Source organism: Falco punctatus (genome assembly GCF_963210335.1).
Source record: "Falco punctatus genome assembly, chromosome: 5".
NCBI lineage: Eukaryota > Metazoa > Chordata > Aves > Falconiformes > Falconidae > Falco > Falco punctatus.
This window is the reverse complement of record NC_137584.1, coordinates 62729365-62756511: the sequence shown is the minus strand read 5'-3', so window position 1 is coordinate 62756511 and position 27147 is coordinate 62729365. Positions and strand designations below refer to the sequence as shown.

General features: G+C 37.7%; 1 protein-coding gene across 1 annotated transcript in view; it reads left to right on the top strand.

Moving 5' to 3' along the window:
- Positions 1-27147, top strand: part of LOC308064753 (dermatan-sulfate epimerase) — a 197325-nt gene that overhangs the window by 94712 nt on the left and 75466 nt on the right. The window contains exons 7-8 of the mRNA XM_080389711.1: positions 3138-3312; positions 7918-8015. Coding sequence (XP_080245837.1) covers positions 3138-3312; positions 7918-8015 — 273 coding nt within the window. The remainder of the gene's footprint in view (positions 1-3137; positions 3313-7917; positions 8016-27147) is intronic.

Here is a 27147-nt window from a genome sequence, read left to right as displayed (position 1 = left end):
TATTCATAAAACAGAGAGATAAAGACATAGATATTTTAAGTGGTGTACAGACAGTGAACTGTCATTTGTAGATCTGGTGGTGACCACAAGACCCCCATTTCGATACAGTGAATTTGTAGACCAACAAAGCTTCTCTAAAGCATGCTTATAGTTCCATTTTTTAAGAGTATTTTGAAACTTGGGTGGCCCATAAGGATTATCACAAAGGTACTGCAGGCTAAAGACATTTCTCAAGAATGGTGTTTGTCTGAAGAATTACTTCTTTGTTTTTCAAGAACAGAAGTGTATGACAGTTCCATAAAATCACATTATTACCATTAACTCACTTTCTCCTTTCCTCTGTTGCCTCTGGTAAAATTAGTTCTTTTCCAGTTTCTCACTGACTCTTTGCTTGATAGAGGTTTTTTATTATTTTTATGGTTTTCCTGCTTTAGAAAAACAAAGTGCAGCATATGGCATAATGGTAATATATAACCTTGGAAAAAATGCTTTATTTCTCACTGTCCAATCAGTCCATTTGATTGTGAAAGCTTGACATGGTGCTATTTCTCCATCACATGTTAAAACTTCCACAACTTTTTTGCCAACAAGGTGCCTGTGGCTCTGCTGTCCTCCTCAAAACTGGCTCTTGCCCCAGGGTAACGAGCAAGGGTTTCAACTTTTATTTTGTTTGGCTTTCAATACAACCTTGCAAGCTTTGGCTGTTAAACTCCGTTACAGGTATGAGTATATATTTGACCAAACTGAATTCACCAGACACAATAGTATGTTAGGAATTAAGTGAAACTCTGCTTTCCCAGGCCATGTTGGTCTAATTACAATGGGGTATGCCTTAATGAGAGTTCTTCTGAGGTACCTCTGCCTGATATGGCAAACAGCCCAGAGGCAAACTTCAGATCCCAGCGTCAAGAACTGATTCATTGGTTGTCTGCAATTAATAGTTGGGCTTCAGGGACTAGATAGAAAACTAGAATGAGACTGTCTTTCAGCTCATATGTTGAATCCAGAGTTGTTGACCTTTTCCAATGCAAATGTAACTCAAAGGCCAATATCATAGATTTATCACGTAGCAGATACTGCGTAGAGTATGAACAAAGAAGACAGTGTTGATTAAATTAACTCAAAGTCTTTAAATCAATTGCACATTAAAGAATGGTCAGCAGAATGTGGGAAGCATTTGATAAGGAAAGAAAGAGTGTCCAACGGTAAAGATCATTTAAACATAGCTTTTTACCTTTGGGTAAAAAGTGAGAGATCACTGTATATATAAATGAACTTTTCCATCTTTCTTTTAATTGTTTTAACCTGAGAGAACTAATGCCAAGCCTGCTTTGTTTACATCCCCCTTCATTCTCATGTATTGTTGTGTGTTTTCCAAAACAACGAAGAATTGTCATAGCATAGAATATGAAATATAATTGCTAATGATAATACTGAAAAAAATAATGCAGCTTCTTCTCCTGAAAACTATATTGCTCACCCCAAACAATATTCACACCCGAGGAAGGAGAGGGGAGAAAACACTACAGGAAACGTTCTTTTTTAAATCTGCTTTAATCAAGAAAATCTTTGGTCTTGGCTAGCTCTCAAGGCAAATGTCATGGCATCCCATAATGCTGGCTGCAGGAACAGGCTCATGTTCCCCTGGTACAGGCTGTTACACAGCCTGACCTAAATACTATGAAGATCTGGAATAGTGACCTGGTTATGAGTTGCAAGATTTTGTTTGAGAGACTTTCTTCAGATGCGGTACTCCACTTCGTAGCTTATGGGAAGAAATCTGTCAAGTCACAGTACAGAGAATAAGACGCTTTCGTCTCCCGTCTAGTGGCAGTGATAACAGCCACTTTGAAACTTCTTTTGGGAGAGTTTTTTTCCCTGCCATCTGTAGATGTTTGAATGTGTAATTTATGAAATAGTGTTATGTTTAGCACCCAGCATCTTTCAGTCTTTCTTTGATACTACTGTTTCAAACATACATGTTCTCTTTCATTAAATAGCTAAAGTTCAAGTGGTTTAAATCTTATTTTTTCAAACTAGAGGACAGCATTACTCACATACCAGAAGGCTAAGTAATGTCTGGGATTTATTAAATCATTCAGCAAAGTTGACCACAGACAGTTGCATATAGAACAAATGCTGGAAGAAAAATAATCTTCTATGACGATGTTCATTATACTATAACACTCACAGACTGAGAGCCAAATACTTGGTATCGTTTCTGTCTCTACAATTATTATATTTCTTTTTAGACCTTTAACTGGCTTGATATTTTTGGTTATAGAGGGTTGAGAACAGGGGAAATATGTAGTCTTAGATCATAGGAATGCTAAAAAAAAGGTAAATTTAATGTTAATTTGACCTCTTGATAAATCAGCTGTTGGTTGTAATAAGGTAAATATTTATTGGTGACTTAATAAGTAACTTTTACTGCCAACTTAGTGTTATTGCACAGTTTTTAAAAACTTACATTCCGAGTGTATTTGCAAAATTCTGCTGCTGTTATATTCAGCAAAAATAGGATTATTGAAGATGGAGTTGGAATTGTTTGGGGTTTTTTTTGCGTCAGTTCCTAGTATTCCACATACCTGTGAATCCTTGCCAGTTTGTTTTATCAACCCTTCATAGATAAAGTGCTAGTTGTGAAAAGTGCAAACATATTAATATGGATATTATCAATCATACAATGCAAACCTGAAGTGTCAGAAGTAACTGAACAGGTGTTCTTGGGAATTTCAGGTTCTTACTATTTTCTAAACATTAAATTCATTTTAAAATCACAAATTGAGTATCCAAAAAATTGAGCAAAGGTAACAGGAAGTAATTATTTGCTATGTAAGACTACAATCTGTAATTTATGTATTATTTACTCTTATGAGCAAAAGAACATCAAACAAAATTACTATGAAAATAGCTTAATAAATGAGAAAAGTCATACAAATGTATTTCTGCTACAGTGTATCCTCTTGGTTTGATTGGGTTTTTGGTTTATATTGAGTTACAACCCAGGGAAAATTTTAGACTTTGCTTTGCCTTTTTGAAATTGTATTGTTTGCACATAAAAGGATGTTTGTTGTGTGGATTAAGTGGTTTGTGAGCAGGATTGGATAATACATAGTTATGTTTTAATTTTTTAGAAGACTGTGGGACATATTTCCCAGAAGTGAAAAATCATCCAGACAAATATTTACAAAGATGTCCCGAGTCTGTAAAAAAGTGGCTGAAACAACTGAAGAGTGCTGGGAAGATTCTGCTATTAATTACTAGTTCTCACAGTGACTATTGCAGGCTCCTGTGTGAACATATTCTCGGGTACGTACAATGTCCATTTGAAATTATATCTGCCAGACAGCAATTGGAGATAAGCCTGAGCTATAAGGAAGTTAATTTGAGTTTCTTTATTTGGATCTGAGATTTCTGGTGGGCCTCTCTCTAGCAGAGTGCTACAGGGTACTCAAGGCAAAGTAGTCCATCTGTGAGCCTGTGAGCTGTATCTGACCCACAGCATACTTATATCCTGCCTTTTCTCTGGGCATCACAATGGGATTGAAGATGACAGGGAATATCTTTCAGGCCAATACCAAATACATCATCTGAATCCTAATTTTATTGTAAGTTTTTGCTAGACTGCCATATTCAAGCCACTTCTTTCCTGTGCTTCTCCAGTGGTGAGTGCAAGTAGTAGTAATATTTAATTTCCTTGCAGTAAATCTGCATGGAAAAGCTTACAAATACTTCTTCCCAATGGTGATTTCCAAGAGAAGGTTGCATGAGAAATGTGCATATACACATCACAGAGGAAGAGATAAAACAGGCAATTCATTGCACTTGGCAATTGGTTGAGATCATAATTGCTGATCACAACAGCTATTTTTAGTTGTAATGTTAAGAACGTGACTGGTCAAGTAAAATTCAGTGAAATTCAGTAGAACCATCACTTACCTCCCTAGAAACAAATCATTCAGTGATGCAAATAGCGAGGTGGGTTATATAGTGAGACTATTTAATAAATGAATAAAATAAACAGAAGTAGTGCAATGTGAGCCAACCTTGGCTATCTGGATATCCAAGGGAACAGCAGAGTGAGTACAGCGACACAGTAAGAAAACCACAGGTAAGGTGAAAAACAGAGCTCAAGTCCAAAACCAGTCCTGCCAGTATCCCTTCTCTTTTGTACTTTCTGGGTGAAATGCTAAACAGAGCATCAGCTGTGCTTGTTCTCACTGCCTTGCATGAACATTGTACTTGCTCATTTGAGGGGGGAATCTACCTCCGCACAAAAAGTAATTCTCCTTATGAGTAAGAGGCCTATGAATTAACTCTTCTGTATAGATCTGTCTGGTTGCTTTCTGCATGAAAATTCAGTATAAAAATAAATTCTTGGCACATGAAATGATTTTTGCTTTTTTTTTCCTTGGTGAATAATGTTTCAGCTATTTAATGCAGCTGTAGAGATCCTGCTGGAAGGCATAAGCAAGGTAGCAGAGGGGGTCAGTTGCCTTTCAAAAGACAGAAAAGAGATGTTCTGCTAGGAGGAGACTGGATCACTCTCTTTCCACTTAAGTGTAGGATGTTCTACAGTGTTTATTACAATCATATTTTCCAGTGACTCATGCAATGTGGCTTCCAAGACATCTTCTGGAGAACTGAGTGCTCCACTTCCCATTAGATGTTTCTGAAGATGTTTTTTCCCTGAAAATAACTCAGAATTTTTTATTGATTTTGTTTGTTCCATGCCTCTTATATCAGACAATAAGACTGTACACACCCATGCTGCTTTTTGCGGTACTGGAATATAGTCTAGGTTCACACCTGTTATCTCTGCCCTTAACTTTAATTTGACCAGGGTTTTGACTGCATTTTGTTCTTGAACTCAACCCTTATGAATTACATCTATGTAGTCCTTTATTAATTTCTCTTGCCACTTCTTTCAGTTAATCAATATGATAGCGAGAAGTTCAGAACATAATAGTATTACTTAAAAAACCCACTGAAGAATAAAGATGAAAAGAGGACATGTGTGTGAAGTTTTAGTCTCTTACTCCTAATATCCTTACCTTTTAACTGTTAACTTCTTTGCACTTTATTTTAGAAGTTCCTTTTTGGCTAAGAAATTATCGTCCACATAAAGTCAGCGCTGGGAAATTCATGCTTAAGTGTATCATTTACCATGTCAAGAGCAAACTATCCCAGTTGTGTCCATCTGACCAAGTCATCCTTGATTGAAAGACATTTTGGTAAGGAGAGAGGAAGTCTAAAGGAAAATCTCATTCTGGAATAAAGTGAGAGCCATTTCCCAGCCAGAGCACACACATATTGCTGGGATCAATATATAAGGCGTGTAAATCTACAGAAGCAACTGCCAGTCATTCACACAAGTAGCAACATCATGGTGTGACTCTTCAGGCTTACCTACCATGAGGACATGTTTCCAGTTAACTGAATGTTTAAGTGTTGGCAGGCGCACACCTAAAGACAAGTCAATAATCACGTAGTCACTGGAGCAGTGACATTTCACCTTTTCATGTATGTTAGCCATCTAAAAGCTAGAAGTTTTTTGAAGCTGGTCATTTTGATTCCCTCTGTGGTTAGTGAAGAGAAAACACTGGGTATCACCCTTGGTAATTCATTCTGTACCATAGAATTATGTCTGAAATAAGTGGGATGAATTGCCTTCTAAGAATGTGGATGTTTCTCCGTTGGCTCTGTCTGTGGTATAGATCAGTAGCTGTGAATTCAGCATGCAATTTTCAGATGGCTAAGGTTATGTGAAATACATCTTACCCTTTGTCTTAGCCGTTTACTGTAATCACAGGCCACTATACCAAGCACAAGCAGTAACTGGAACAGATTTTATCATGTATAATGCTACGTAGTAATGTAACACAACGCATAGGCTCTCATAAAATCAGTAGCTTTGTACATGAGATTTAGTATGATTCAAAAAAGGCCACAGGTAACACCTCTTTTCACACAAAATGTAGTTTTTTCTTCAACAAATCAATAAAACGTTAACTGAATCTTGTGAAAACTCTGTTTATTCCATTTCAAAGTTTTTACACAAAGCACTTACCACTGCTCCCCCAGGTCTTTGTTGTGCTCCTGACTGTTGGCTTTATTTTGAAAGTTCAAGCTTAACTTACACCTTGGAAGCATTATTTGCACAGTATGCTAATTTGAAGAGTTTACTTCTATTGATACTTTTCACCAAAGGACAGAAGAGCTATGCCTGTTTGTTCAACTTCTGGAATCTTCAACACAGAAGCTAATTTTAAAAACACACCATTGTCCTGTTTAATACTGGTTCTTTTAAGAAGGTAAAATCTACATGTGGTCACAAGTGCAGAAAAATAGACAAAGCTGAAATTTCATTAGAGGAAGGAAATTTAAAGACATTCTATTTTAAGGCTGGAATGTAATTTAGAGCACAAAATAAAAACTTGAAGATAAGCTCATAGGGAGAGCATTCAGTTTTTTAATTAAGATATCTCGGTCTCATGGCAGATTGGAGATTATTTGAAAATGACACAGTTAGATAGTTTACTTCCAGTAAACTTCCTCTACTGTTGGTAGCATTTTAGTGCCTGTACCCATGCTGGACTTGCCGTCTGTGACTTCTTTGTTCTGTGCCAGAGTACCCATCATTTTTGGGGTAGACATTATTTATAGACAATAAAATCACCTAAGCAATGAAGCATTTCTAATAAAATAAAATCAGTCAAAGGTGGGGAATGTTTACATCTTCCAATAACAACAACAACAAAAAAAAACACAAAAAAACCCAACCCTCTTTAAGCAACATTTGACTAATTTTATATTGTATTAACTTCAAAACTTGTAAGTAGGCATTATTGTTATTATTTCTTGCTCAGTTCCCAGCTTGATGATGCAATAAGTAACGTTAGATTCCTTAAAGTAAGGAAGACCCTTGCTAGAGTAGAAATAACTGGCATCTCCAGAAACAGTCTGTCTCACAGTGGGACACTTGGCCTGAATGTTCCCCAAGGTTGCCTGTTTTTCCTATTGGCTTTGTAATGTTAATGACTTGTATACAGGTCTCTAAAAAACACCTAAATGTAAATAAGTCCCACCTATATACCATGCTGAAACACTCAATCCCATTTAATGGGATTTCCACAGTTCAGATATCAATCTGTATTCTTACGGACCTAACGATCTTTGAAAAATCTGAATCTAGTGGTAGGATTCAGCTGGCAGATTAAAACTCGTCCTTGGTAGGTGTTTATCTGTGAGCCACAAGTCTAACCTCTCTGTAACCAGCAGGGATTTAGTCAGAGCAGCCAGTCAGGTCTGAAGAAAGAGTTCAGCTAACAACATGGCATTTCAACCTCAGGTTATGTGAAACCATCTTTTAGATTGCATTGGCTATGTTAATTAGATCTCTGTTGGCTACCCGTGGCATCTTAGACACCTGTTACACCTGTGCATACGTACAGTATGGATACCAACAATACAAGCACCTGTCTTTAAGTGTCTTCAGTCTTCAGTTACTTCCTACCGTATCACTTGACCTCATACATTCTGCTTTATGAAGAAAATCCCTCATTTACACCTTTCTGTACTTGTCTATGCATATGTTGTCGCCTGAGATTAAAATACGTGATCTGTTACGTGTTCTCCTGAGATTTAAAACTTCCTGGGCCAAGGAACATCTTTTTACAAGTGGTGAGTGATCCTGAAGGCACAGCGCTGTGGGTCGTCAGCCAGCTGCCTTCTCACTTTTGACTGCCCCAGGAAAAGAAGGGCAGTAGTGACACTGAACAAGTACTGGGGGAAAAAGTGACAAGGAAGGTGCCTTAAAGAAGTGTTTTACTATTTTCTCAACTCTTAAAGAGTATTTAGTGGTATCTTAGCTAATTCATTAGTTTAACTAATTCAATTCCCTTTACTTTCTAGGAATGATTTTGAAGAGTATTTTGATGTTGTGATCACAAATGCTTTAAAACCTGGTTTCTTCTCCCATACTCCAAACCAAAGACCTTTCCGGATTCTTGGTAAGTTGTAGTCGTGACTTCCTTCTCATGGGCTTACCTCTATTAAAATTTAAAAGAGAGAGAGAGAGACAAATAAAAGAGAATTCAACGACATATTTTGAATCTAGCACGGGGGGTGAAATGGACTATACAAAACTCTTCCAGAGATATTAGTAAAAGATTCTCTTAAGACTGAGGAGCACGGAGAAATGAAGAACTACAGTGCTGAGGACAATGAAAAGGCAGAGCTGCAACAGTAATTAAAAATGGCATTGGGGCTCAAATATTGCATCATTAATGAAACAGTAAGAATCATTTTCTTCGTTATGCTGACAAGGTCATACACAGAAAATGAAATTTAGTTTTGGGGAAAAAACGTAGCCAAAATATTTCAAGAATTTAATGGAAATTCACAGAACAGTACAAATAAAATTGCAAGGCTGAAGGAAATTATTTTTGATGGAAATCTGGCAGTGTTAAATCTGTGTACATTGGCTAAATAATGACAGAGTAGGTGAAAAGGAAGTGCCCCTGTATTCACTTAATTAAAACAATCTGAAACATTTGGCAGTGTTATTCATTAGGTGATTAAGGTTGTAACAACAGGGGTTGATAAGAGCTATGTTCATTGAACTACAAATAACAATAGAAACATGGCTGAAGACAGTTAATTTTTTTATATTTCAATAAATACCTTTATGGTTGTTACCTGAAAATTAATCTTGTATCCAAAATAGCACAAGTTGACATATATTGAACTGTATTTTAGCATTTTGTGACAGGAAAGTCAGCTGTTCCAGCCCAAAAGAAATTTTGCCTGTGGAACTTCTACAGGAAAACTAAAATGAGCAGCGGAAGTACATATTAAAACTGCATTTTAATGTTTCACATATTTATATAGGAAAATAAGTAAGAAATATCTTAAATGTGATTTTTAAAGGATTAGTTCAAATAGGAAACTGCCAAGTTGACAATTTGAGAAAAAATAAGCTCAGAAAGGAAATTGAACCTATTTATATGAAATGAGGGGGAGGGAAGCAAAAACATAAAGGGTGAGAAAGGCTCAGTTCTGCAAGCATTTTATTTAGTTTCATATAATGCAAGTTGAAAATAAAATATAATTCACTTTGGATATTTTTTAAACAGTCAGATTAGCCTGACTTCCTAAGGAAATCCTGCTGTGTCCCTCTGTCTGTAATCCAGCCAGCGACTTTGGAACCTGTTGGCCAGTTTCAGTAAGTTTAATAGGCAGCCAGAAAGTTCCAAGATATTTTGACAAGGTTTTTTTCTGCAAACAAGGGCAGAACAGAGGGAGAAGACTTGATATTACTGACAAAATTGTGTAGGATTAGCTTAATGACCTTATTAGATTGTAAGTACCAATTTTCTTGAAGCTATTTTTTTTCTCATGAGTTCAAACAGGAACAACATTCCCTGGAGTCCTCTTAGTGACTTACTAGTTTTCAGTCACTTTACATTTTGTCATTGCAAGGAGGCTGAAGTGAGGGTTGATAAGTCATTACATTAATACCTTATTAATGCAGAATAAAATGTGATTTCTGTTCTGGAGACCTCACTATCTAAATAGATAAAGGACACAAACATAAATAAAGCAATCATCAGATAATTTGCTTACTCACTAACCTGTGAGTAGGTATTTTTTTACTATCTTTGTATTCGATTGACAGTAACTGGTTTCTTCTGAAAGACCAGCCTGAATATTCAAAGCAAAAAATTATACATATAGGACAGGTTTTTAGAGACATGTTTTGAAGTAGTAAAGAGCTTGTTTAAGAGTACATGAAATTTAAACCATCAAAATAGGAGCAATTATATGAGAATATAATATATAATCATATATTTTTATAATGGATCTTTTGCTGCCCTCGCTCTGTGTTCCTCACAACAGCGGTATAGCATCAGGTAGGCACTAGGTAGTTTCACCCAGTCACTGCAGGCAGCCGGGAACGCAGTTCATTTCTGAAACAGCATACAGTGGAACTTCTAATACATGGGGCGGGGGAAGTTTTCCAGTTTCCAGATTTTTTTTTAAGGCTTTCTTTCATATTGTAACTACTGAAAATTCAAAATTTCGGCTTCAAGTTTCTATCTTCCTTTTGCCACTATAGATTTTGGGCAGAAGAGTTTAGTCACTGTGCTTCAGACCCTCTCTTCTCCGAGACCACTGGAGATAATGTATCAGGGAGACAAAATTTCCTTAATTTTGCTTTTAAACAGGGAAAAAAATTAGGGGTGGACATCATGGTAAATATTTTCATGAAGCACAAAGAATAAACTTTTGCAAGTGTAATTTAGGGAAAAAAGTTCAAGTAAGTGAAACAAAGTTTGTTCGTGAAGAAATTTGTTGCAGAAAATGAACTAAAGTAACTGCTTATCAATCCTATCCATTTCTCCAGGGCTGAGTTTCAGTTATGTTCTTCAATCCATCAGCAGGTCTGAATTACAATAAATTCCCAATAATACCATATTCCCTTCTAATCCAAGGTAATTGTGTGGTGAATGGACTTCAGGCACAAACTGTGGAATGTGTTCTTAGTTTCAAAACCGCCAAGTGTTGCATTGTTATTTATATATAACAGATCTTTTGCTACAGATTTACAAAGAAAAATGTTTTGAAGTTTACTACAGAGAAGGATAAATTCTTTTCAGTGAATAATTTCAAAAAGGCTACTGTGTTCAGCAAACATTTGAAGGAGAACAAGAGGCAGGACAAGGTGACAAAGAAGGCATTGTCAAGAAATGTGATATCGGGTAACTGCTTGGCAGAGATGTTTTTTCAGTAGACAAGTACTTTTAGAACTAATCCACTTAGAAACCATGAAAAAATATTTTAGTTGTGCAATTAAAAACGCATCACTACTTCATTTGAGTTTCAAAACATGCATCATTTAAAGCAACCAAAACTTGTTTGAAATATTAAAAGATTTGTGTGACTGCTTTTTATTGGACTGGGGCACTGAAAGACACAATAATTATTTCATTTGCTTAATGATCTTTCAAAGTACTGTTCTGTTAAATGGAGGAACAGTTTTACATATCTTTACAGATTTTTGAACAGCTACATTCATTTTTACCTGGCAAAACAGTTTTTATAATTAGGGGTAGCTTCTATACCAAAGCACATAGTCTATGAGAACAATGCAATTAAAAAACCAAACAAATTAAATAAAATTAATAAAACCAACTATACTACCATAATATTAATATCCGATAATTTACTTGTTTTTCATATGGTTACATTTTCTTTTCCACAGGGGAATTATTTACATGATTCTTGAAAGTATTAATATATTGAGCTATTCAATCTAAGAATCAGGTCGAAAATGTTTTTGTAAATCCTGTGTTGAGAATGTCGGATTTTCTTTGCTTTCAGCAGCTACATCCAGCTTAAAATAATACATTGTTCCACAAAGGACTTGAAGGAACAGAAATAGCAAATACAGTTGTGATTTATCTGATAATCTGCAGTACACCAAGATTTCTGTAACGTTTGACAACACAGCTTTCCCTTTATCACATCACTCGTTGATGTATGTCAAATTACTAGCCTGACTGCCAGTTCTGATCATTGTCTCATAGATCTTTTTAGAATTCAAAATTAATCGAGAAATGCTAAAGATAACCCTAAATTCCCTGAAAGCCTTTGGTAAGCCTGTATGCACAGGGAATTCTGACTTGGTCCTAAATAAGACTTTTATATCTTTTATTTCCAGCTCAGGATCAATACACAGCTATATTTTTTATCTGTTTTTTTAACTGAAAATGTGTTGCTGATTGTTCAGTGTCTGAATGTACAATGCATATTTAACAATTTATATATAACTTCATATATATGTATATATATGTAGAAGCTAAAATCAATCCTATATATGGAGTGCCAGTGGATGCCGTATTTCTGTGAGATCATGTGCCTTTATCCAATGCCTACAGAAACAAACCCACTCTCCTTCTCCTGCAGAGTCTCAGGTTTTCAAAGCCCATTTTCAATTGCACTTCCAGACTCTCTGCCTTATTCCTGCACTTGAATTTCTGTCCAGTTTATGGTGCCTCTGCTATGTGATCTCCAGATCTTCCCACCCTGACCATTCCATGATTCTATGATGTAGCCCCCAGTTTAGGAAATGCTTTCAGTCCTCCCATTTTTTACAATTCTCTGGTAACTCCCAACTCATTGCAGAAGCTTTTTTCCTGCTTCGGTTATTCTTCTGTAGCCTTCTAAAAATACAGGGAACTTCTATAAACTGAAAGGACCAATTAGAAAAGAAAATAAGGGGACAGGATGTAAAATTAAATACTTCTAGACTGAACACTGCCTTTGACTATTAGGGCCTGCAAGACTTCAGAAGAAGGAGGTGATCCCATTCCCATGTCTGCTATTTAAGTTTTCTTCCACCATCTTCTGCGACATCTGGGCTTGACTGTTGCCAGAGATGGGATACAGAACGGGGTGGAGAATCAGGGCTGGTCCTACGTAACTATTTTTATGCATTTATGCTCTCTGACCTTTCGGGCCTGAGGAGGGGGATCAGGAAGGGCGTGCCTTCATTTTCTTGGAAGTTAAATGTGTAAGCCATGTAACTTCTTTTTAGGTCATTCTTTTTATTTGAGACTTCTGTCTTTACCACCAGAAGAATACCAAAATACTACCCAGTAAATTTTAAAAGACCTTTTAGTGAAACTGTAGAATATCTAATAAAAATGTGGAAATTTTGAAACAGATGATATTGCAGCACCATTACAAGGGACTGTATCATTTAAACAGTCTTGCATTATTAACTCATCTGACGAATGTAAATGCCAACTCTAGAAAATTCTGATTCAATTTTCAACCAAAACACGTTGAATTGAGTCTACAATGTAGCTCAGTTGCTCTAACTGCTATGTAATAGGTATCTCAGTTGCTACCTCTACAGTCAAGGCCACCTTGCTAAGATAAAAAATGCTTCTTTCTTTTACATCAGCCTGTGAGCTTAAAACTCAAGAGACCATGTGTACTCTTTGCGTATGCTAATTGTTCCAGTCGTCTCTTCTTACCAATCTTGTCTTGCTTTAGGTCATCAGATCTTCATATTTAAATTTAAATGTAAAAATATTTCTGGATTTATCCTTTAGTTTATCACAGATACAACAGCACAGTTGTTGGTGTTTTCATGCAGAGACTTGATACTTGATGGAGAGCTCACTCTCCCAATAGGAACCTGGTCTTCTGCTGCACCTGTGAATCCTTACCCAGATGTATTGGTTGTGGTCTTCAGTCTGCAAAGACTTTCATGTTTTCCAGATTTGGTCTGTGCTGAATTCCTCCAGCCACCGGTAATTTCTGGGATTAAATAGGACACTTTTCTTCCTTCGTTTGACATGGATCCCTGGTACATCCTTATCACTGAACTCTGAAGCTCGGCTGCCCACTGCTCCCTCCATGAGCAGCAGAGGAGATAGGGGGAAGGAAAATCTCCAGAGGTAAATCAGAGCTGCACAAGGGCATGTGTGTGCAAGGGCATGTGTGTGAGACAAAGATGAATCAGAGAGGGGATGCAGAAGCTAGGTGATGGGGAGGAAGAGCATGGGAGGAGGCAGAGTATGAGCCAAGCAGCACATGTACACACACAGAGGAGAGGGATTGCACTCTGATGGGGGTTTCTGAATTTCAAGTCTTTGCTTTTTGGCTTCAGCCATTGCCTTAAGGAGGACTTTTGAAATAAGCTGAATGTGTCAGACAGCTTAAAATGATTTACCCATGTACTGCACGGATTGGTGCTCCCAGCTTGCCCTCCAGTCACGGCAGGGAATGCAGCACTGCCCTCCTGGAGGCTCTCTGGGTTCAGGAAGCCTTTTGCAGGGAACCCCATGAAAGTCCTCTTCTCCCTCAAAAGACACAAGCAGAATAACACCACCATCAGCAAAGGACACTTGTGTAACCTACTCCCTCAGTGACTCAGGGTGTTCCATATTTAATGCAACTGTGGTTGCTGCCATTCTTCTGGAGATGGTGCTTCTTCATATTAGCCTGCCTGGAAATACTCTTTACCATAAGGCCACATAATAATGCACCTTTGCTGAAAGTTTGTGACAGAGTAGCATGTAAAGTTGCATTGCCCGCAGACTGCGTTGTTCAAGCAAAGTAAGGTCCATAACTGTTTCCTATATGTCTTCTAAAATGACTGCCTGTATATTGGTATAACATCCCACAGTGGCATATAGTTTTGAAAGCAATGCAATTCTTTTCAAGAAAATCCTGTTCAGCAGTTCTTTATAGTGTATTTGCACTGTTTTCATGTATTTCCTGGCTATTTATGAAAGAAAAAGAGGAGTTATAACTGATAGATAATCACATTTTGTACTCTAGTTTTCAAAACTAGATCTTTTGTACCTCTTGGGTTCGTGATGTACATCATGATGTTCAAGATACATATATGATGATCAAGAGTCTCCTAACTCTTTAATATCAGAAATAGGTTCTGTATGTAGCTGGCAGTAGGAGGTCCAGTGTTTTAAGGGATAAAGTATCCAGTTCTGTACCCAAGCCACCAACGAGAAATTCCCTACTCTAACCTCAGCTAGAGATTTTGATTTTATCCATCATTTCTGGAGAGGGAGGAAGTTCTTTTTAAGCAACTAATTTGTATGAATGATGATATAGAAAGATCTTCATATTCAGTAATAGAACCTGACCAGGTTTATTTTCGTGAAAACCAATAAGGATTATGGAAGTACCTTATAAAGATGATTCTTTCAGCTGACATCCTCTTTGGCAGCTTGGTCAATGCCGGATTCTACTTTCTGAAAAGCAGTTTAGGGTAGGCCAGTAGGGCTGTCAGTGGGACACACATACAAACAAATTTAATCTCATGTAGCAGGGTTTGTTTTCATACAGATATTCATCATCCACCAGAGAAGTTCAGAGGTTGTTTCCAAAAATCTACAAGGACAGGCTCCTTGGTTGACTGTTTCACCTCCCATCTTTTGTTTAAATGATCTTAGTCTAAAACTACTCCACTTCATATACTGCGTTTGCACAGATAGCCACTCAGTAGATTTTTTTCTGACAGTGTAAACAGCTGCCTCAGGGACTTCCGTTTTCCCAATATTATTTATGTGCTGAAGGCAAATATTTAAAAAATCAACATATGTTACCTTGTAATCAAAGGGATTTACCAATTAATCTTTTTAAAGTTTGCTAGATAGCACCTGTGTTAGTCTGAAATCAACAGTTTGGGAATCATTTGAGAATAGAGGTGATCATTTCCTATCATGTCATCAATGTTTCTAATTTTAAGCCATGCAACAGGTAAGACAGGAGACTGTAGTTAAGGACCTCTTTTTTTTAACAGTTAAATTTTATTTCATGTTTTATAAACATAGTCTTAGTTGACAATAACAGTCTGGATTTTGTTTTTTACATGTTCAGTACTGTGGTCTATGTGAAAGCATTTAAAACAGATGCAAAAAGCAAAATAAAGTTGTACCAGCGCATACCCACATCCTTTTGCAGAATAGACTATTAAAGTCACAGACAGACAGAATACGTTTTTAACAGATGGTAGCAAAATGTTAGCATAAATCATTATTTTTTTGGATGGTTTTCAAAGTCCTTGGCCACCATATTTGATGTTCATTGCATCATAAAAACAAGTGTTTTGAACATTTTTTGGTTCCATTGCAGAGGTAAAGAATTAGAAATTGAGAAGGTACATTTTATTACTAATTGGAAGTGTGTCATTTATAACTCTTTTGTAAAATGATGCAAGGAGCCCTCCGCAGTTTGCACTGATGGTACATGTATCCACAGTGACATAGTGTAATTTCCATAGGTGGCTGCTTTGTAGTAGTTAGACTGCACGGCATCCAAAGAGCAACTTTCCCTTACAGAACAACCTTCTCACCATCTGAGCAGGGAAGCCATTCCTTTCTCCCAGGAAGAGGAATGGCGGGGGGTTGTTTTGTTCTGGGTTTTTTAGAATGGGCTTTATTGGTATTTGCTTCAGAAGTGTTGTAAGGCCAGATTGTCATTGCATCATTTATATGTATTCTCAATGATGGGTTTCACTCAGGCATTTTACAGAACATCAGAAGCTAGAGGCTGAGCTGTTTCTACCGGGAGGGCACAGTGGTGGCCTGACCACAGCAATTCACTGTAAACCTGGGGCATGGGCCGAGTGCTGGGATTTCAGCTGGTGGTCCCTCCTAACTGGCATGGGAGGCACCTGGTTATCAGCCAAGCCAGCCATTGGAAATTGGGTTGGATGCTACTTCATGAGCTCCTTTGGGTTATGCCTCAGCCATATTAGCCAGAGGAGCTACCAGGACACAGGCTACATCTTTAACATTTAGTCTGTGTTCCTAAACATTGATGCTTATGTAATCACATAGCATGTGTGAGTAGGAATTTCTGCACATCTCCTCCTGCAAACCTCTATCAGTAATGCAATTTCAACCAAAACTGAATGTGGCATAGTATTCTCAGACATAGCACCTCAACAGGCTGGGAGAGGAAAAAATGGGTCTGTCACTGCCAGCTCAGAGAAAGGCTGCAGTGTGAACTTACCCCTGATGAGATAGCAGAGCATCCATCCGGGATAGTCTGGCCACAAATGACCCAGCTACTAGAAAAGGATCCATGAGACTTTGTACCCTATTAGACATTCAGTGAATCCAACGGCAACATACAACTTCGTAAGAAGATAGGACCCATTATTTGCACTGTTGTTCATTAACAACCCCCTGTTAATTTAAATAAATAAATAAATAAATAAATAAATAAATAAATAAATAAAATTAAATCGTCTTTGAAGTGTGGCATCTGTTTCTGAACATGGAGATGAATGCTGAACTGTGGATGCAGTCTCCAATGCCCATCCTTCTTTAAGAGAAAAAATTAAAGTAAATGTGTTGATCCAAGTTCTTTTTGTGTTTGCATAGTGTTCAAAGTACCTCAGAGGATAAAAGGGTAAAAGCAGTAAGAAGTTATTCATCAAAAAATCAAAACAGTTGAAAACTGCAATGTGCTTCTGCATAAAGACAGCAGGGGTTGCTCCAGCTGATTACCTTTGATATTAAATACCGTGTTTGGCACAAAGCTGATAAGAATATTACAGAAAGCTAGTTCAAAGAAAGCTAAAGCTGCTGCTTTCAAAAGCACGGTACCAACAATATTCCTTTTGTTAAAACTCAAAAACATGTTTAGCATAATTGCCAAGTATCCAAAACCAGAATTCTCTGTATTTTCATTTTCAAAAGGAGTTACAGAAACAAACAATACTGCAAAATCCTAGTTATTGACTATATCGTGTTATATTCAAGGCCTGGATAAAACTCAGACCCCAGTTCTTTAAGGTATTGTGCAGGCACGTGATAAGAGTCAGTCTCTGTCTTCAAGGAGCCCACAGGCAGACCAGATAAACAAACAGTGGAAAAACAAAAGCTCTGGCTCTGACATTAAAGCCAAGGAACCAAGAGATTGAATGACTTACCCATAATCATATCTTTAGCAGATCTGCATATTTAACAAAGATTTCTAATGTCCTAATCCAGAAGCAGTGAATAACTGTAAACTGAAGTTTGCATAAGGACCTCCTGAGAATCTTGACTCTGAAATCTTTCCAAAGATTTATCATAATGGGGAAATTAAGATAACATAATTGCAATTAATTCTGCTGGATTTACTTTTTATGATTCGGCGATATATCCTTTATAAGTTCAAGGAATTGGATCTACGAACTTGATGTGTTCTATACTGAAATTGTTCAAATTATTCAATAATTATTTCAAATTATTGAAAGCAATAAGCTAGAGTAGTTGTTTGTTTTGGAAGACAGTTCCGTACCAATGATTTCTTAAAATTGGTTATATGTAATCAGATCATGTTTATGTTTAATTTAAATTATTTTTAATGTTTATATTTAACTAATTTTAATTTATTATTTTTAATTAATAAAATCTAATTATTTTTAATTTGGAAATTTAAAATTTCTGTCTTCATAGAGAAGCATGTCAAATGCTTTCTTGATATGGTGAATTATTTTAAGTTTTCCAAGCCTGTGTACCTAAAAGTTTATCAAATAACCACTTTTTGGGAAATAGGTTGCAAAATCTGTAAGTCATGATGATGTTTTAAATATGGTTGCCAAAAAGGTGACATCAGGATTTAAAAGTAACAGCTGTTTTAACAACAACATTTAGTAACTATATAAACTGTAGATAAAGTGAGTTAAATATAGAAGCTATATATAATTGCATTTAAACATATACACCATGTGATTAGGAGGTCATTAAAAGTCAAGTTCTATAGAAAATTCTGAATCATAGTTTTGTGATCACCTTCTGGTGTTGCTATATTATTTTCTTTTATTTCAGGATATTCACAGAGAATGGAAATGTGACACAATCTGATCTGCATTGTACCTGCAGTACCAGAGAGATAAGGCGTGAAAGCTCCCACGCTTAGGAGGCCAAATTCACCCAAAAAATGCAACTTGTTTTTACAGCAAAATGAGCTACTAAGGGCTTGTCAACCCCATCTTCTCCCTATAGTGAGTCCCCACAGAACGTGAATTGCCATGCCCTAGCCTGTATTTTTGCAACCCAAACCAAAATGCCTAAATGACCGGTTTGTACTCCAGACAAAGCTGTGTTCCACAAACAGACTTGTCTGGCTTAAGGAAATTCGCCTCCAACACACAAAAAGATTATTAAAAGGAGATTATTTTTTTTCTCCATAGTCTCTAAGAAAAGACAGCCAAACAGTATGCAAGATTTAGAAGAAAGCAGTCAGCACTCAACATAGATTGCATTTATAGTGGGATAATACTCTAACAATGTGTGATGCTGAAAAAGACTTGGGATTTATGGAAGATTTTGTGCAGAATGTGAAGAACCAATTCAGTGTGGAAGACAAAAGTGAATGCACATCTTCCATACGTGATCAAGACTTGCAGCACTAACTCTCATTGCAGCATTAGTAGCAGCCATTCTGAAATAATACCTTCAGGTTCTCATATTTATACTTCCATAGAATGCTGCAAGTTTAAAAGGGTTGGCTAAGCAAAGGCACCTGAGGGGCTTGCAAGCTCACTTAATTATATTTATTGAAGAGCGCATTAAGATGTAGTCTTAATGATCAAGTAGTTTGTGGCTCCTTTACTTTGGATGCATGGGAGCTCAGACTACTGTAACATAATACCTGAAGAATGTCTAGAAATTATTTATACAGAGAATTCAATATCCAGAATTCTAGACTAGAAGGGGTTTTTTTAATATTGCTTCTGGTTATATGAAATAGTTATTTTCACCTTCATTCTATTTCCCAGCACACATAAGACTTGTCTGCCTGTGACTGGGGGGGAAGAGCTAAGTTGGAAATATCAAAAGACTGAAAGGAACACTAGGGAAACAAACCATGCACAAGTCAGCAGCTGTTTTGGCATTAAGAGAATGCATATTTCATTTTGATCTGTTTTGTGCATTTTTAATATAAGATTGTTAAACAGATATGTTTTATTCAGTCTGCAGAATAATAAAGGTCCCACTGGAAAGCTTGTTAACTCATGCAGATCATTACCAGACCCTACTGCTGTTTATAAGGAGGATGTTAGGACATAGCTTAGTTCAAAATGTGGCTTCTCTTCTTGCCAAACCTGTATCAGAGAAATGGATAGTTCTCAGAAACTGATTTATTACATCTTGTTGCAGACCTCTCCCTTAAACAAAAATTGACTCACAGCTACACTGTAAGGGTGATACCATATGCCAAAAATCAGAGGTTTATTTTGAAATAAGTACCAGGAATGGATGCAGAAACCACAATGTACAGAAACTACTCTGGCTGTCCATCATTTGGTATTCCTCAGCCAGCTCCCCGTGTAGGCAACAAGACCTAGCCAGCACAGTCTGGAGAGCTGTATAGCTGCCCAAAGAGCAGTGCCTACGCCGTACAGAATGCATTGCCCACATTGACTCAGCGCTGCAATCCGCAGTAGCTCTACTTCCTATTGTAGAGCCTTTACGTTATGTTTCTGCATCTGGGGCTGAATCCCAGCCATAGTGCACTCATTGCCTAATTATAGGCCTCCAGTGCTAACTGAGAGCCCCAAGGAACCCAAGCACAGGTCTTACAGAAGTGGCACAGGACCTATGGAAGACCCATGCCTTGCCAGCTCAGACTAAGGTGCTGGAGGACCTTAGAGCATCTCAAACATCTCTAACCACCAGTGTTTTAGCAACTGAATAGAACAGGGCTATGTGCTGAGTAGAAAGCTGTGATCTGTGCAGGTCTGCTCCTATGCCTAGAGCAGGCAAGGTCTGAGTGGCTGCAGGATAGGTCAATACAACTTCATAAACCAGCACTCATTCAGTGCAGACCTGTGAGAAATGACTTCACATTATAGTTCTTAAACGGCTGTCAGAATCCACAGGGAATTTCTGGAAGAAAGATTACCCATGTCACGGGGGGCTTACCAGTATGACTTTGCAGGAAAAATATTATTTGACATAGATCACATATGCGTAAGCAGTAGGTGATAGAAGTTGGGGAGTTTATTCATCTTTGTTCTCTGTGTAATTGTTTTCTTCTGTAGGATTCAAAAATAAGCAGATAATTAGAAAGAGAACCTCATAAAGAGTTACCTTGTGATTTGATCTGTAATTAATTTGGAAACTGGGATTGAGGCAGTGTGTAGTAGAGCAAAAATAGAGTTGTGTATGGTACATTCCTGGCAGAACGAGAGTTGGCAACTCCTGCCGAAAGCTTCCTTTCAGCATAGTTTCCACGAGTCTGTATGTGCTGGTTTTCATTAAGGAGCTTTAGAGTTCTCTTGTGTGTTCTTCCAAAATGTCAACCTTTTATTAATGCTAGCCTGTCGAATTGTTTTTTCTCAGAAAGCACACATTGATTTTTGTATTGCAGACATCAGATCTGCTATTGGAAGCAAGTAGTGAAAGGAGCTGGTTAGGAAGCCCTAGAAATGAAATGAGAACACTAGGAGAAATCATGACCAAAGCCTGGGCTGAGATCTAGTTCACTTTGATGTGACAGTGAATCTCTGCCTTGGTTTCTCAGTTTCTAAATACCAAGGCTTACCTGATGTTTACGAAGCACCAGGGAGAACTGCAAAGCAGTGAGTGGCAGAGGAGAGCTGCAACAAATAGTGGGTGTGGATTTACTGGGGCAGGAGGGGGATCTCAGGTGGGTAAAGAGTTACCTAGTTCAGGAGCAGCTCTGCCTCTCCCACCCAATACAGGGAAGTAAAAGGACAGAGAACACAAAACTGGACATTTCTCAGCTGGCAAGCGATCATGGGACACTGCGTTTTTTAGATGAGTACAAGTCCTCTGCAGCTGGTGTTCAGAAGGGAATTACTTCTTGCAAGCTCAGGAAAAGGTAAAAGTGATGTACCTACCGTCTTCTCCCTAACTCTCTTTGTTCTTCAATCTTTTTATTATTCACATAGGACTCCAGATGTCCTAAACTTCAGTATGTATGTTGCATGTGTTTACTAGGTAGAATTAGCAACCCCAGGACTTTTTCTCTTCATTAGTAAGCACGTTCATTCTAACCTGATACTTATCTGCTGTGAAACCACTTTATATATTATTACTGTCCACAGATCCCAGGTGTCTCTGTGATACTGCCAGACTAAGGCTGAGCCTTCCAAGATGACTATTTTTTCTGGAATAATAGTAGCAAGAGATTTTATCTGTGAAATTCCTGCATACGGAGATCTGGCACAATACACTTGGCTCTGAGAAACAAGGTGAAGTGCATTTTTGTATAGACACTATGTGGTTTTGCAAACTACACAAAATACACAGATAAGGAACTTGAAAAGTAATATAGGAAGTGTCACAGGGATCATTTCTTTTTCACTTCTTCAAAAAACTCATCACTACTAGTCTTTCATGTCGGTCTTCCTATCAAAGAGCAACTAAACATAGTTTGCCAGAAAGGAATAGTTTCCATTTTTCCTTGCCATCTCCAGCCTGGTTACTTTGTTCTGATATTTACAGTGACTGCTTTACACATAAAAACTTTTCCTCTTTGTTAGAACATTTATTTCCTAAGGTTTTTTATCTTTTTTATTAAATATGTAAAGTTCTACTATACCTCAACAAATCTAATAGGAACATGGTTTCTTGTTCCTTGTCATTCTGGAGTTCCATGACACGCCTGGCCCCACAGCAGACCTTAAAAAGCATCCAAAATCTCTGCCAGTTGTTCTAACCATTCTTTGTCCCTTCTTTGAGTTCATCCACGACCGTGGTCCACAGGGCCATGAAATTGTCCCCAGACCTCAAGACTGAACTCGCCATCACCTTTCTGTCTTCTGTCACACACACACACCTGCCTTGTCCTTCCCTTCTGCTCCCCATCCACCACAGGCTGTAAGTCTCAACAGGGAGCTCAGTGTTCACACCCTACATGGACAGGAGCTGCAAAGGGGCAGAAGAGGCACAAAGCAATGGCAAGAAGATGAAAACATTTCTTAGATTCCCTGGCCCCCAAGAGAAGTTTTCCCACTGTACTCTCATCTCCACGTTCATGGCCTGAGCAGCATCACAGCACAGTTATTTGTTCTTTTATCTAGTCCACATAAATTGAGTTCTACCTCTCTCATCTCCATCTCATTTTGCCCTCTAAGCTACTTAAATAGCTGTTGCTGCCACTGTACCAAAATATATCATGCACATTAATATATTTATTCTCATAAGACTTCTGATATATGGGAGCCTTAGCACTTATATTTACATAAAAAGCACCCAAGCTCAGGTAGGAAATCTTTGGCATAACTGGTGAATCCCTGTCCCAAATGCCAGACTAATGCAAACCAAACCATGGATGCAGCATCCTCCACCCATGCAGCTGACTACAATCCCCCAAATGCTAGCTGCATTAGGATGCTTTTTCCCTGCTACTCCCCCAAGGACAAGCACTTTTCCCAAGGACATCCTTGGTCACGGCTCCCCCATACCTCTTGGCAAGGCACGTGCTCACAGAGCCGGCCGCAGCTTGGCCTGCTCCCCAGCTGGTCCAACTCCAGCACACCTATGGTCTGGGGAGGTTTTCTAGTTTACATTCTCCTCTTTCTCCTGTTTAGCTGTAACTTGTAGTGCCATCTAATTACTCACCAGCACAGCTCCAAAATATTTGCTTTCTTTAGCACAATTTTCTTTCTTTCTTTGGTTAAAGCAGGGGTCCTCAAGCTTTTTAACCAGGGGGCCGGCGCGCGGATGCAGTGGCAGGCAGTCATCTGTGGCTGCTTGGTTTCCCCCCAACCCCCTGCGGGGGGGGGGGGGGGGTGTCTGTAAATATCGGGGGCCGGATTGAGGACCCTGGGGGGCCGTATCTGGCCCATGGGCCGTAGTTTGAGGACCCCTGAGTTAAAGGCTTTCTGTGATGGACCCTAATATGCATGTTGCTCATGGCAAGTATGCATTGCACAACCCCAATTTTTTTAAGGATTGGTTTGGGTTTTTTTCTAGAAGGGATGCTAATGATATAAAATGCAGTAAAGAATATAGTAAAAGCATCTAAAGGTCCTCCTTATTGCAATAAAATTGCAAAATCCCCATTGGAGTTCATTGATGATACACAAACAGAGGTATGTCTCCAAGAGGAGATTCTCTGAAGCTAAAATCAGTGTTAGGTCCTGAAGTATCTTTTGGTGCTTCTTGAACATTGTCTTAAGCAAAGGGAAACAAAATATAAGCTAAAAAATGGATCAGGAAAAAAAAGTCTATTTGCTACTGAACAAGACCACCCACTGTGATTGTTTTGATATTTTTTTCTTTTCTGCTGTGTTTGATACTGTCATGTCTATGGTTTTAAACTATTAGTGGTCATTTCTGTATTTTCTAATAGAAAATGGTCTTTAACTATTCCATCTATTCCTTAACTATGCCATCATATTCTGATAGTAAGTAAAGATTTTTTGTTATTATTACTTGAACTGCTAAATGTTACTAAAAACCTATAAAAATACTCACAACTTAGTACATATATGTACTCTCTTCCCTGACAGCCATATTCAAATGGTTTTAATACGGTATGATTTTTAAGTATGTCATGTAATGCTCCTCTTCTACCATGTGATAAAAAGAAGTCTTGGGTCAACAGGAGCCAGAATCCCTCTCTCAGTAGTCTCAGGTGTTATCTTTCATTTCCATTAAAAAATGATTATTCTAAGGAATCCAGTTTTGTTTAGAAATATTGGAAATGAGCATACTTCACAACTTCTAAATAGCAGGATACCTGTGAAGCAGTGAGAGAATAAGCTATTTTCAAGTTCTCGCTCTTTTTTCCCTTTTTTTTCTTTTTTTTCCTTTTTTTTTTTTTTTTTTTTTGAGAGAGAGATTTCCCCTTTTCAGACAGGAAAAAAAGATATTTGAGTTTTTTAACCTCCACACAGCAGCAGGGAAATGCCTAGGCTCTAGCGGCCAGGCCCCTGCACCCCCCAGGAGTACCCTGGCTGCGCTTGCCGGGCTCAGCAGCAGCGCTGGGCGAGGGAGCGGGGCTCTGCGTTTTTAATTACTGAGACACAAGGTTTTCATAACTGCTATCTGCAGCTATAGAATGCTTGTACAGTTACTAATAGGCAGAAGGCTAGGTGGATCTATTTATATTTTTTTAAACTCCCAGATTTGATATTTTTACTTGTGGAATCTTGACTTTTAAGTTAGTCTTTAAAGGTCGATATAAAACTGCCCTCTTCAGAGACAGCCAATATTTGGAGAGCTAGAACCTCAGACAGAATTAATCAATAAAATTAAAGTAGAGATTTGAGGTAGTGTAATAAGTTAGGAAAAAAGAATGGCGCTTTCTTATAAATCATAACTCAACTTGGCCGTATAAATAGTTTTCACATAAAAGTTAATGAAAATGTCTTGCGTATTCCAGGCAAATGAATATGTGCAATAACCATGCATGCTCATGTCTACTTCACATTTATTATGCCTTTGGAAATAATGTATTTTAGGGAAATAAAAAACTAAAACAGAAAGACCGTTGCAGCAGAATCTATATATTGCTTTACGGAGATACATTTGTTCAGGATCAAACTGTCTATTGTAGTTTATATATATACTTCATACCTGAAGTACTAAGATGTAGGGAATAAAAATTTTTAGTCTTTCTGTAACTGAGAATTAAAAAATTTTGTTGTTGTTCTTTGTTTAATGTCTGAGGCCAAAGCGAATGATGGCAGGAAGCTTTTCCCCACTATGCTGCATTGTCGATTTTCAGTGAGGAAGAGCACGGTCCAAAAGCAAATTGCAATATGCCTTATTTCAGTAGGTATTACTAGAGAGGCTTAGAGGGCTGGGATAAACTGAGAGATTACAGTCTGCACAGTGCAAAGAAGATGCTTTGTGTGTCTCAATTTTATTTTAATTACGAAATTTGAGGCATTTTTCCCAACTGACTGGTGGCGCTTATCTCATCTTCTGTGCTTCCCACCATCTTCTTCTTCTATCAACTCTTCAAATTTTTGTACAGCAATGAAGCAGACCCTAGTAGGAAAGGTTATAGACAGCTGCTTGAACTGAACTGCATATTCCTGAAATGATTATGTCAGTTTTTTCTTCTATTACCATACCTCTCCTAACTTATTTGAATTCAAAATGCTTTCTGGAAAACTTTGTTTCTCTCCATAATTTTATGGGGATCTCTCCGATGACTATGATATCAGTATTGATAGGGCTATTTGAGGACCTTTGTCTGGATATCGGGAATTCCTAATTTATAAGGCTCTGGAGCTTCTTACAAAACTAATGAGATCCAGAATAAAACTGTTCTGGGGAGGGAATTTATTTATTTTCTTGCCATTTTGTACCTCTCCAAGATCCCAATTAAAAAAAAAAAAAAAAACCAAACCAAAACCACCAAACAATTTAAAAAGTATGTGCAAGGAAGAAATCAAATTCTGTATTTGTGCCTCTCTTACCCTTCCAAAATAGAGGTTCTCTGAATTATAAATGCAATTAAATAAAATCATGGAAAAAGCTTCACCAAATCTGTGCATGAGCTACATTTTAAAATGAACTTGCAGATTAATCATTTTCCAAAAAGTGATTTTCCTTTTCCAGGGAAAAAAGGCCTTGCTTGTATTTCATCATATCAATGTTTTAAATAGAAACACTTTGTTCATTAGCCAGGCTGTTCCTGGGAGGGTATAAAGTTAATGGTTTGACAGATTAGAAAACAAATTACTAAATCTGCAGTGATCCGTAATTTTCAGTTCCTGTAACACAGTAATCAAAACTTCCTAAAGAAACTTACTTGCTGACTTCTCTAAAGCAAATACTGATTTTCTTACAAACAAGTAAAACTTCAGTCTTTTCTCTACATAGCCTGTTACTTGGCAAAATTAAGCAGTAAAGCAGATTTTAGTAAAAACTAAAAATGTAAAACTTTTTATTCACGTATATATTTATTTCTCCTCTCTAAGGAGTCTGTGGTTCTTATATATATGCCCAGGGCAATTTGAAAATACACTATCTTGTACTCTGGTCTCATCAGGCCTTATAAATGAGTGGAAGAGCAGAAGTCCATTGTGAGAAAAGGAATTGTTAGTAATTGATAAGTAGCACTTATGAATTATTATGAAATAGTTTATTTTTTTCACAGGATGGTATTTTTTTTTTTTCTCTCAGCATTATATATGATGTTCTTTCGGAGTATTGCCAGCTTTTAGTAGTACTGTTATTTAGTCCTCCATATGAATGAGCACATATATGTTGGGATTTCCAAGTGTAAGAAGGATGTGTCACTGCCTATGTAAAAGTGAAAATCATGTTCCAGTTTTCGGAACTGAATTTCTAGTTCGATTATTTCAGCCTTTGTCTCGCCAATCATAAGCCACCCTAAAGAAGGCAGAACAATGCAAGGGCAGGAAGGGGAGCTGAGTTTCAGGCTTTTTCGGAGGGGGCAGGGGAGTGGAACTAAGCAAACCAAAAAAAAACCCAGATTGGACAGCCAATCATTAGACAGGCTGAAATCACTAATCACTTTGGGAATCCTTAACCTTTTATTTCAGCACATCACACTAAGGGAATAATTTGTTCCTTATCACTTCCCTGCAGTCATCCAGTCAGACAGGAGACTGGCAAGCGCTGGTGCACGTGTCAGGCAGATGGATTTCAC